Here is a 12,828-nt window from a genome sequence, read left to right on the forward strand (position 1 = left end):
TAGTGACACAGCCAGGACCAGAACTCAGATTTATGGCTTCAGTCGAGTTCACCATCCACAGGATGACTATGAGAGCAGCCTGTCAAGTTTATGGATTGTATATTCTTGGAACAAAGTTCCCAGACTTGTCTGGTGTGTGTTTTGTTGTTGATCCATGGAGAGTTTGTTGGTCAAAAGGTGGTGACTCATCTTTCCACCTACTAAAATTCATCAAGGCAGCTAAAATTACAGTAAATACTTTCCTAATGCTAAATTTCTACCTAAGTAGAACTAGTTAGCACAAACAGGTGGGGGAGTGGTGCTGTGGGGGGTGCGGCACAATCATGACTGGGAAGGAAGATGTTTGTGAGATTCTTTGTTAAGATGTAACCCTTATTTTGAAAAATGGGAGGTCTCCTGTTCTAAGGTTATTTTTTGCAGTGAAGGAAAGGAAAAGGAAACAAACTAAATAGAGAAGAACAGGAAACAGAGAAAATGGGCAGGAAAAAGCAACTTGCCCTCCATCTGAATTGAAAGGAGTAAGGAGGGGATTTACTTGACTGATGTAGGACATCCTTTTCCCTGAGTGTGTTAAATCATTCTTGCTAGAAATGACTTGTCCCTGAGTCTCATCAGGGTACCAGCGAAAACCAAATATTTGGCCTTTAGAATTCATGAATTTGCACCCTTAGCTGCATTTGTTATCAACAGAAGTAAGCTGCAGGAGGTTGCTTCTAGGCCTCCCTCCAAGGCTTCAGAACTCGTTTTTATCTAGAAGTTACTCAGTCCCAATACTGACCATAAGTTTCAAAGCCCTTTCATCTGTGAACCATGTTCACCGCTGGCCTAAATGAATTCAGCATTGAAGTAAACGGCATTGTTCCTATTTCAGTCAGTGATGGGTTTGGCCCCAGGTTCATTCTTAATTTAATTACTCAAAAAAATCCCAGATTCTAAACACCTTCAAAGTTCCTGCAATATTACCATACAGGGGTGGGTGTGGGTGGATATGTAATTTCATATTTTTATACTGCTTTCAAGTTATATTAAATCAGGGTAAAAGGGGAATTTTACTTTAACTACACAAGCCATATTATGCTCACTTTCAGTGTAATGCAAATTGTACATCTCTCTGCATTTTTAAAGTGAAAGGAATCAGCTTCCATGAAAGAGTTAAGCATGTGTCATGTTTAAAAAAAAAAAAAGGATATAGGGGAGGGGAAAAAGTTAACAATGTGATAGTGAGATTGCTATGAACTATTTAAAGCTAGATCACGCTTTGGACAAACTCCACCTCATAATTTGGAACCACAAGCATAACCCGTGCAAGGGAATTCCACCCCATATGTTACTGGCCTCAAAGATTTGAACTAAAGGGGAGCTGCACACGGTCTCAACAGAGCTGCAGCAGAACTTAAAAACCCAAGAGTACTAAAGTAATATCCAGTTTTGCTTGTAAGTAATCAGCAGGGATGTTGTTACTGGGGAGTATAAAAGCAACGAAGAGGAAGCAGCTTTTCTGGACAATGTTCTATGTTCTGAGCTTGATGGGTGAGTATTAAACATAAAAAGGCTACATTTATGGCTACTAAATGCGTTAAGCACAAAATAGAGTAGCTGGGTGGTGGTGGTGGAGGCGAAATAATGAACAGGGAAATACCTCTCTGTACTACTGCTCCTTTGATAGCAAGGTAGGGAAAAGAGTGAGTGTACTATAAGTGTGATATAATGTATGTTCAATAAAATTGGAGCAGATTTATGTGGAGAGCATTATATTGAGGACATTATATGTAGAGGAAGGACACTTCCCCAGTCCATTTTCTCCAAAACAGCCAAAAATGAGTGTTCTGAACAGGAATTATTACAGCTTTAAGCAGAGTTGGGAACCAAGATCTAAAAGCATCCCATTAGAAACCATGTTATAAGGAAGATGTAAATGTACGGAGTACCTCTAATGAATGTGTGTCATTTGTTGCTCTGCATTAGCCTAAAAGGACAGAGGTTTCTAATTTGTGATGATTATTTTATAGGCATTAAATACTTAGTTAAAAAACAAGTGTAACTACAACACCTGGTATTATAAAAAATCTGCTTGCTTCCAATAAACCTTTGCTTCCTCAGATGAACTCTCTGTGACTATGGGGAATCCTCCACCCTTCTTAATTCCACAAGTAACACTCAGCACCAGGGGGGGGGGGAAAAAAAAGAGCGAGAGAAATTCTAAGGATTTTTGGTGTGTAAGTTTTTCTTTTGTGTAGGGTGTTTTGTTTGTTGGGTTTTAGTTGTTTTTTTTAAGCAATATTTAACTTTTTGATAGATTTTTCATGTATTTAATCTAAAACCAAAAATCTTAATACTATTGAAGATTGGTGTAATAAATTATAAGGGGACTTCTTTGTCTGAATATGCTGTATTAGAATAACATCCAAGATCCTGTAGGTACCCAACCTACTTTATATTCCCCTTTATCAATGAAATGTGAGATAGTAGATCCTCTTAAATAATCAGTTACATTGTGCTCTTCTGTCTCTTGTTTCATTGCTAATATTTCAAAAAGGATCAGGTTCACTCCTCTATCAAGCTGGCATGACATATTGCTCGTTTGAGCCATTTTATCTCAGCCTTTAGTATGCACTTACAGAAAGTGCAGTATGAAGAAACCTTTAAAGAGTGTTTCAGCATTGTATGACTGTCCGAGGTGTGTGGTAAGCAAGGCTTTTGTGCAACAGTATACCTCTGGAATTAGAAATCTGAGTCACTTGTGAGATGGAAAAAGGTAAAGGCAAAATTATCAAGGGATAGGATTTGGGGGCGGAGGGGAGGAGGGTGGGTTATTTTTTAATTTTGTACCTGCAATGGACTTTGAGAGAAAATGCACATACTGTAAAATATGATACCTTTTATTAGCCAAGCCAATACTCTGCACTTGTACAGGATATTGCAGTGCTTCGCAAATAGTTAATTAGTTTCCCACATGTCTGGCTGGTTGGTCTTGCCCACATACTAATGGTCATATTTAGGGTCAAGAAGGAATTCCCCAAATCAGATTGATAGAGACCCTGGGGGTAGTTTGCCTTTCTCTGCAACATGGGCCATGGGTCACTTGCTGATTCAAACTAGGGTAAATGGTGGATTTTCTGTAATTTGAAGTCTTTAAATCAAGATTTGAGGATTGCAGTGACTCAGCCAATGACTGTGGCCCCACTACTACAAGAATAGGGGTGTGAGGTTCTATGGCCTGGAATGTGGCAGAGATCAGACTAGATGATTATAATGGTGCCTTCTGGCCTTCAAATCTGTAAGTTTCTGAACACCCCAGTGAGATAGAAAAGTATTATTTCCATTCCATATAAGAGTAAAATAAAGCACAGAGAGATTAAGGGCATGATTTTTGGAGATTCTGAACACTTGTGTTTCTCGTTGACTTCTGTTGGAGCTGAGAGTGCCTAGCACCTGTGAAATAAGTCCCTAGGTGACATGTCTCAAGGTTCCACAGTGAATCAGTTATACAGGTGAAAACAGAACCCAGGAGTTCTATATCCTAGTTACTTACCTTAGTCCATAGACAATGCTGCCTTTTTGGTGGCTTCTAGTACATGAGCTTTTTCAGGTGTCCACAAACTAGAAGAATATATAAACTCAGTGGCATGATATTAAAAACCAGTTCCTGCAAAGGAAGTGGTTCTGGCCATCAGTTTTCAAGCATCTAAGCACAGGCTCTATTGCACATCTCTTAATTCTACAAGTTGTTTCCCCTTCCTCCTTTCTTAGCCCTTCTAGTCACTTGTTACCACAATAAGCTGCTCCTAAGGCCTTATTTTCATTCAGGAAGACTTATAGCAGGTGCTGTGCAAAATTTGGTCATTTGCAGGGATTCATACAAACAAACCTTTTTTGTCAGGAGGAGATAAAGGTCTGGGAACCTGTGACAGGTTGTTACCCCCGGGATGCAGTCTGGGAGCCGTTGGAACCACTGTGCCCCCTAACAATTTAGCGGGGCTGGTCTCTCTCACACTGCTCTACTGGTGATTCAGCCAGCTCTCCAGGCCCTGTTATCACCCAACACAACAGCAGGTGGCACCACACACCCAACTGAGTTACCTGAGTGCCTTACTTAAGCCTCTCATCGATTCATAACGGAGCACAACAATTTCCCAGCTCCCTGGGCTTGCACCCCTGCTGGAGTATAAACCCAGAATGAGCTTGCATTGCACAGTGCAATGCAAGTTCATTAATATAGTTCACTTCCCACTCAATATGGCAAAGATATGAAAAAACAGCCTGTGTTAACCAAGCTGAGATTTTCCCAGACACTTCACTTAAAGACGCACTGGTTAAGATAAAACAAATTTATTAACTACAGAAAGATAGATTAAAAGTGATTGTAAGTGATATCAAACAGCTCAAAGCAGATTATCTATCAAATAAACAAAAATGCAAACTAAGCCTAATATACTAGATAGATAAGATTTGAATTAGCAATCTCTCACCCTTACTGATGATACAAGCAGTTCACCAAATTTCCATACACAGGCTAGAAATCCCATTAGCCCGGGACCAGCACTTTCCCCTGTTCAGTCTTTGATTCTTAGATGTTTCCAGGAGTTCTCTTGTGGGGGGAGTGAGGCCAAGAGGTGATGTCACTCCCCACCTTATATAGTTTTTCCATATGGTGGGAACCCTTTGTTCCAAGCTAAGTCCCCAGCCCAGCTTGTAGAAAAATACAGATACCAAAATGTAGTTCAGTGTCATATGGTCTGGTCACATGCCCTTGCATGCCTTGCTGAGTCGTAGCATCCATTACTCATACGCTGGCTAAAACATTCCCTGGTGAAGATAAACCTTTTCCAAGGTCAGTTGTCTTTGCTGATGGGTCATTAGCACTGTCTAGCTTCTTCATTGTTGTACCTGAAAGGCTAGCTGTGGGTGTTTTCAACTTCGCAACATCTTTCAGTAACACATACAGTACCTAGCAAAACTATGTATTCAGGAGGGAGGGATAGCTCAGTGGTTTGAGCATTAGCCTGCTACACCCAGGGTTGTGAGTTCAATCCTTGAGGAGGCCATTTAGGGATCTGGGGCAAAAATCTATCTGGGGATTAGTTCTGCTTTGAGCAGGGGGTTGGACTAGATGACCTCCTGAGGTCCCTTCCAACCCTGATATTCTATGCTTCTATAACTTTGCATACAGTCCAACAAGATAATGTTCAACAGATCAAGACTTTTAGAATGATACCTTACAAGGCATACCTTGTACAAGATGCCACATAATTATATCTTAATCATATTACTATGCTGAATGTGGGGTGCAGAGTGTCACAGAAACCACAAAACAAACCAAAATACCTGCCTTGGGGTCAAACTCATCCAATTTCACTTTGTTTCTACCTGAAATTCAGGCCCCAGCCCATTCCAAATTTGCCCAACCTCTCACTGAAATTTGCCCAAGTTCTAGCATTGCAATAAAACCACAAACCATATGAAAAGTTTATGCCCATATGCACTGACAGACTTCTCCAAAATCACTCTACTGTGTACCATGGGTCAGTCAGCAAAGGGTCAGTGGCATGCAGCCTCCAACCAAGTCACGCGTAGTCCACAGCTAAACTAATCTCCCTTCCCTGGAAATGGATAGTAACTCTGGAGACCCTGTCTGTCTTGCCCAACACCACCGAACTAGTTATAACCACAAAGAGAACAGGAGTACTTGTGGCACCTTAGAGACTAACAAATTTAAATTTGTTAGTCTCTAAGGTGCCACAAGTACTCCTGTTCTTTTTGCGGATACAGACTAACACGGCTGCTACTCTGAAACCCAGTTATAACCAGTTTCTTATCTCTTCATGCAATGCAGCAGGATCTTTACCAAAGAGAGAGAATTGAGATTTGGTACCATAATATCTATGAAAACATCAATTGAGAGTGAAACAATTCACATATTCTTTAGAATAAAAAAACAGTAACGTCAATTGTGCATTTACAACTCAGCATGCTCTTGCACCTATGTGCACATAATGCAGAACTCATGTTGTTTCAATGGGCCAGATAAGTACCTAGGTTGATTATCGGGAGAGAGAAAGACACACCTTCTGCGGTAGGTGCTGTAGTGATGTAAAGGCACTTGTTCCTTCCTTAATGAACATGATTTTAAACAAGTTGGGGACAGTCCTATTCCAGCACCATAGCAGACTAGGAAGCAAGGTGATGGAACATCTTCTAGTGGAATAATTTATCTGTCACGTCATAGTTAAGTGTAGGTCCCTGCATAGTTCTGAGGACCTGCAACTTGTTACTGACCTCTGAGCTGTAGGTGTTCAGCACCTCTCTGGGTCACGACCCAGCTCAGATGCACAACTTTAACAAAGCAAACATCTCCTAATCAATTTCCTTGCTGATCTCTCCCTTGGCTTTTAATCTTGTTTCCCAGCAACATTTCTCCACTTCCGTGCTAAACAATAGAAGGATGCCTTTTAAGAGCTATGTACAAATTGGCTTATATAGCAAGCTAAGAATTCCCTCTTTCCCACTGACATATAGTAAATGAAAACAGAGCAGCTCTATGCTGTTCCAAAAGAAAATTTGTTGCCATATCTTTTCAGACTCTGAAGTAAGATTAGAATAGGTTCAGGGTAAAAGCAAATCCAGAATCATGAAACACATTACTTGAAGGCTAATAAGGAGTGATTCAGTACTTGTCTAATCTAAATGTTAAACTATAATTCAGATTTATTCCTATAACAATTTATTGTCTTTCCAAGAACTGCTTTTCATACATTTTAGATATTGTACTTAAGGTTCTATTCCTGGCTCTGCCACTAACCTGTTTTGTTACCTTGAGCAAGTTATTTCACCTTGATGCTTCAAACTCCCCATTTGTAAAATGGGGACAATGATACCTTTTTGCAAAGTGTGTGACGTTCATGTATGAAAAGCTCTATATAAGAACTAAGTAATACTATTGTGAGCTGATAGTTGGCAGCTGGGCTACATTTCATAGCTAAGCTAGTTGGATGCATTCCTAGCACCATGTCAACCTATGGAGTTTTAAAACCTTTGAACTACACCATCTGAGCACTTTTGAAAATTAATCCCAAAGTGATTCACCCACGGTCACAGAGTGGGTCCATGGCAGGTCCTTTTCTCCTGAGTCCCCTCAAAACCATCTATCCTCTCATTTGAGCATTTGCCTAATGGGAAAAGACTGTCTAGGAAGGAGTACGGCAGAAAGGGATCTAGGGGTTATAGTGGACCACAAGCTAAATATGAGTCAACAGTGTGATGCTGTTGCAAAAAAAGCAAACATGATTCTGGGATGCATTAACAGGTGTGTTGTGAGCAAGACACGAGAAGTCATTCTTCCGCTATACTCTGCTCTGGTTAGGCCTCAGCTGGAGTATTGTGTCCAGTTCTGGGTGCCGCATTTTAAAAAAGATGTGGAGAAATTGGAAAGGGTCCAAAGAAGAGCAACAAGAATGATTAAAGGTCTTGAGAACATGACCTATGAAGGAAGGCTGAAAGAACTGGGTTTGTTTAGTTTGGAAAAGAGAAGACTGAGAGGGGACATGATAGCAGTTTTCAGGTATCTAAAAGGGTGTCATAAGGAGGAGGGAGAGAACTTGTTCACCTTAGCCTCTAAGGATAGAACCAGAAACAATGGGTTTAAACTGCAGCAAGGGAGGTCTAGGTTGGACATTAGGAAAAAGTTCCTAACTGTCAGGGTGGTTAAACGCTGGAACAAATTGCCTAGGGAGGTTGTGGAATCTCCGTCTCTGGAGATATTTAAGAGTAGGTTAGATAAATGTCTATCAGGGATGGTCTAGACAGTATTTGGTCCTGCCATGCGGACTGGACTCGATGACCTCTCGAGGTCCCTTCCAGTCCTATAATCTATGAATCTATGAATCTAAGGCTATACCTACACTACCACGGTAAGTCGACTTAGGCTATACAACTCCAGCTACATGAATAACGTAGCTGGAGTCAACGTACCTTAGATCAAGTTACTGCAGGGTCTACACCGCGGGGGGTTAATGGGAGAAATTTTCCCGTCAACTTACCTTACTCTTCTCGTCGGGGGTAGAGTACAGGGGTCGACTGGAGAGCGATCTGCAGTTGATTTGGCGGGTCTTCACTAGAGCCGCTAAATCGACCACTGGTGGATCGATCTCAGAGTGTCAATCCTGGCTGTAGTGTAGACATAGCCTTAGAGTCAGAAGCCAAAATGTCCCTTACCCACAAGGGTGTACAAGGGTGCTGTGCATCCCAGGAACTGCTGCATTTCAGCCAGTGCTATATGTAAATATAACTTGCATTATATCTTGGGATCCTTCTGAGTGAAAGCTGCTAAGTGGGAAATATTTGTCCACAATATCTACTTGGCCTTTCTAGTTTATTTTTAAGTGCTAAAAACAATTGATACGTGCATTTTAAAAATGATGGGGAGGGGTTACTTTGGTTTGTACATTCCAGCTACACCACCAAAGGAGTAGATCAGGAGATCATAATATGGTGCTGAATCACTAGAGATGGGCAAACCTGTTAGTTTAAAATAAAGACTTTTGCCTGTGACTTTAATCAAACCCAAACCAAACCTTTGTTGACATTTAAGGAATGTTTCTGTATGCCAAGATTCAGCTCTACGTGATTTTTACATGGCTACAATATTAACTGCAAGAATGATGACGTATATACGCTAGAAAGTATGCACTACCGGTGGACAGTGCAATGAATTGTCCTATTAGTGCATGTATTAAAACTTGTAGATGGTACACTAGTGCAAGACCCTGTATATATTTGTACCTCATGCAAACTATATGTGTTTGTACCTAAGAGTGTGGTGCTGCATCACTATGCTTCATATGTCAACCTGTTTCTGCATGTGATCATCCTCAAGTACTTATTCTTTTACCAAGATCCCGCAAAATAAAGGAGTTTAAGTGCTGAAAATTGGTGAGGCCAAGGAGGAACAATAATTTAGGTTCAACTTCTTCTAGAAGGCTGATTGTCATAAATATACAAGCCACAAGCATCATAGAAGCTGCCTGAGAAATAGGGCTCCTAAGGTCAGTGGCTTATTTAAGAGCCAACTGAAGTCAGGCTACAAGACAAAGCAAAATCCCTTTTTACTGGCTCTGACTGAGCAGGGTTAAGTGTTGATTGGCTGACTCTGCTCACGGCTGACTGCAGTGATGTAATGGTTTGAGTTGTCAACCCTCCTCCTCCCCACATTCTCTTTGCTCTTTTCTTTGTGTCATTCGTGACTGCAGATCCACACCCATATCCTGTCTGGGACTGTGTGGAAAAGGGGAAAAAAAGGGGATTTTATCAGATATTTCCAGAGGAAAGGGAGCGCCACCCACTTGAATTCCTGCCACATGGCCGGAGAGGAGTAAAACTAGAGCTTTATGAGTAATGTAGCTCAAAGTCCCAAAAGGTGCTGCTTATTGTAGCTGTTGGCTTAATGAAAGGCAAGCATTGAAACCTGGCTCACACTGTTGTAGTTCTGTTCTGCCCTCTTTCTCCACTGCTTCCCCATTCCGACCAACACACCAGGTCCTGAATCACAGCCTACTGACACCCAATGCACTTACTGTACCTGTATACTTTGACTGCAGAAGTGTAGTCTTAGAGTATGTCTACACAGCAATTAAAAGCCTGTGGCTGGGCCATGCCAGCTGACTCAAGCTCACGGGGCTCAAGCTAAGGTGCTGTTGAATTGCGGTGTAGACATACCCTTAAAGGACCAGGAACGCCTAAGTGCTCATTTTGGTTCTGCCCTTGTGGCATTAGCTGTGTGTCATTTAAGCTCTGCCTCAGTTTGTCTATCTGTAAAATTGGGTTAATACCTACCCTGCAAGGTTTTTGTAAGGATTAATTGGTTGAAGTCTAAAGTATTAAAGCAGAGATGAACTTGACAAAATGATTGTCAAGTGATTTGAAGATGAGGTGTACTATATAAAGGCTAATTAGTATTGTCATCATAGAAGAGGCAGCTACTTCCACAGGTTGTACATTAGTCATTGTGAAGATGCAGATGAGAGGAAGAAAATCCTGTATTTAACTGCCTTATACTACAAAATGGGATACAAACTGCAGAGACTGCCCCTTGTTGATCTGAGTCTGTTCCTTTACTGTAAAGAGATGGGTGTTGGGTAGGGTTGGGTAGCACTGGTGCAGAACTCAGGTGTGGATGATGAGGGTAAGTCAATTAAGTTTTGTTGTGTTTATGTTGTTGCTGGATTATTTTATTTGATCTGGGATAAGTGCCAGGTCTGTTTATTAATTAGTTTTATCAGATTGTCAAGGATGTCCAAAGTACTGGATGGATACTCTTTTGTTTTAGGGTAGTAAAAAGGTGACTAAAATAAATATTTGTGAAATTGTGTCCCCTACAACTAATTTGGAGGTGAATTCTCACACAAACTAAGTTATCACTCCCTTCCCTGCTAGCCTTACTAGACTTTGATTGCTTCATGCTTAAAGTTTCATTTGGTTTTAATTCTCAAGTCCTTAATAAAATTCACACAAGTTTTGCAAAACTAATGAGAATGTGCTGTGCAATAAATGATTGAGGTTTTTACCCAAATGCCACTTAGGCGTGGTATCCCAGTTCCCATCTGCATTGTTAGAGACTTTTTTAGTCCTACAGCTTCAAAACACTTTGATACTTCTTGTATTAAAATGGTTGCATGTGCTGGAGAGGCAAGGGGAGAAAAGGAGTCATAATAAAACTGAGCAAATCCAAAGGCAAATTAAGGTGGAGGAAGATCCAGTCCTTGTTTTATGATACACGTTGGTGCAAAGATTTTGGCCAAACAGCTCTTGTATTTTTATAAACATCTGGAAAAGTTCAAAGGTGTTTGTCTGGGTGATTATGGCCCTTGGGAAGTCAAGTAAAAGGAATTATGTCATTCTAATGAGGTAAAGTTTCCTGCTGATGTCCATGTAAACACAAAGCAGTGTGAAAAGGAGAGATTTAACATTACGTTAATTATTATTCTGGGCATGACATCATACCTCCTGGTTGTGATTTGTTATCAGGAAAACTCAGTGATTTAACTTTTTTGAATTGGGCTCCTTCCTGGAAAGAATATCTCTTTTGTTTAAAAAGAAATCTGGCCAAAACCAAAACCCTAGATCCAAACACCGCTGAACAGTGGAACAATTCAGATTTAGATGTGAGCTTTGTAATTCAGTCCCATCTCTACTTTTAAGGTGTCATGGAAGTGCATTTCATGGGGGAATGGTTAGTTTAGAGGCTGGTAGTGGGATACAGAAAAATGAGTATCACAGTAGGCTTCCATGGGGCTAGACTTTCAAAAGTGCTCAGCACCCAGTGCACATGCAGCATGATAACCTTTCCTGAAAATCTGGGGACTTGTTCTGGTGAGTAAACAGGAGATGAGCTCTTTGGAAAATCTGGGCCCAGGCAAGTAGACGGGATAATAATAGAATGGGCCATGGAGACTGAACTTCCTTCTTGCCGTTAGATGGAGTCATTCCAGAGCAAGTCTGAGGTATGTTGTATATGAAGAAAGCTTGCACTGCTAGTTTCCAGGCTGTATCTGTTCTAAAAACTTTCATCCAGGGATGGCAGCTTGGCTTATTTCATTAACGCTAACATTCCCAATATTCTGTTTTCTAATAAATGCCTCTCACAATTCTTATTGTCATCTATGCTTTCTTCTTAACTGGAAGACAAGTAAAAATGCAGAATATAAGTTTTCTTGAGAACATAACTGGTTGGGATAATATCTACACATAAATACCTCCTCTTCTTTATGAAAACCTTCCCCTTCCTGAGAAGATCTTTAAAATGACACAAACCTTTTCAGGCCTCATATAGACTAATATTTAAAGGTGTGATGTTAGCACATGCAAAGCACTTGAGAAAGCACCATGGAGATGCAACCAGTTGACTTGGTACAATCTGTGTGTATCAGGCGCTTTTTGCTGCTCCAGATGAATAAAGCAGGGGTCCTCTTCATTGCCAGCAAGGGGTTGGGAGAGAGCGTGCAGCTGTTCTGTGGTCTGCCCGTTAACATTGTGTGTACTCGCTCTCTTTTGGGGGTACAGATGGAGGATAGACTTCACAGTTACCTCATTGTAACCATTTCCATATACTAAGGCTGCCAACATGAAGGAAACTCTGAACATAGGCACGAGGAGGAAAAGGTACACAAAGTGTTCAGATGTTAATGCCGCCCCTATGCGTTGGAAAGACTATGAACTGTGTGTGAAATATCTGACAGGGTGCGGGGTCGCTGTGAGTTTCCTCTATGTTGTTGATGCCATGGAATGTAGCCTGAACGTTTTCTTCAGTGAGGATGCAGAGTTGCAGTAAATCCATAGACACAAAGTTGCTCCAATCCTGCAACTTTATTGAACATGGTTTCAGGGGTCTAACTGTGCAGTTCTCTTTGCCGGATGAGGGCCTTGAATTAACAGATCAGTTTGGCTAAAAGTGTGAGGGCCAATCATGCAGTCCCTATACAAACAATACTGCCTTTAATGTCAACGTCCTTTCAGCCTATGTGGACTGCAGGACTTTGCCTGAATTGAACTTCAGTAATGAACCAAAGGTCTGTGAAGCTCAAAGATGGGGGGCTGCACTCTGAAGCTACTCTCATAGAATTGATTGTTGGTGTTTAATGCTGAACACTACCCTGTGTATTGCATAATTAGCTATATTTTAGGGGTTTATCCCTTCCTCTGAACCATCAAGCCTTGACTGGAGACAGAATAACAGACTAGATGGACCTTTTATCCATCCTGACATGGCAGTTGAGTAGTTTTTTTATGTTTAGAATACACCAACTGATTATTAAAATGGAATATTTGATTTCTCCC

The 12,828-nt window shown here is 40.9% G+C and overlaps 1 protein-coding gene across 4 annotated transcripts in view; it reads left to right on the forward strand.

Moving 5' to 3' along the window:
• Window positions 1-1,216: 1,216 nt before the first annotated feature.
• The window catches only part of CD34 (CD34 molecule), a 30,610-nt gene continuing 18,998 nt past the window's right edge, over window positions 1,217-12,828 (forward strand). For 3 of the 4 annotated variants that reach the window (XR_010600379.1, XM_005310191.5, XM_024114699.3), the window contains exon 1: window positions 1,217-1,530. Coding sequence is in view for 3 of the 4 variants with exons in the window: in XM_005310191.5 (XP_005310248.2) it covers window positions 1,452-1,530 (79 nt within the window). In the remaining variant the exon portion in view is untranslated. The remainder of the gene's footprint in view (window positions 1,531-12,828) is intronic. The other variant, XM_042848963.2, reaches the window with a different exon arrangement.

This window comes from Chrysemys picta, chromosome 4, assembly GCF_011386835.1.
Source record: "Chrysemys picta bellii isolate R12L10 chromosome 4, ASM1138683v2, whole genome shotgun sequence".
In the NCBI taxonomy this organism is placed as follows: Eukaryota; Metazoa; Chordata; order Testudines; family Emydidae; genus Chrysemys; species Chrysemys picta.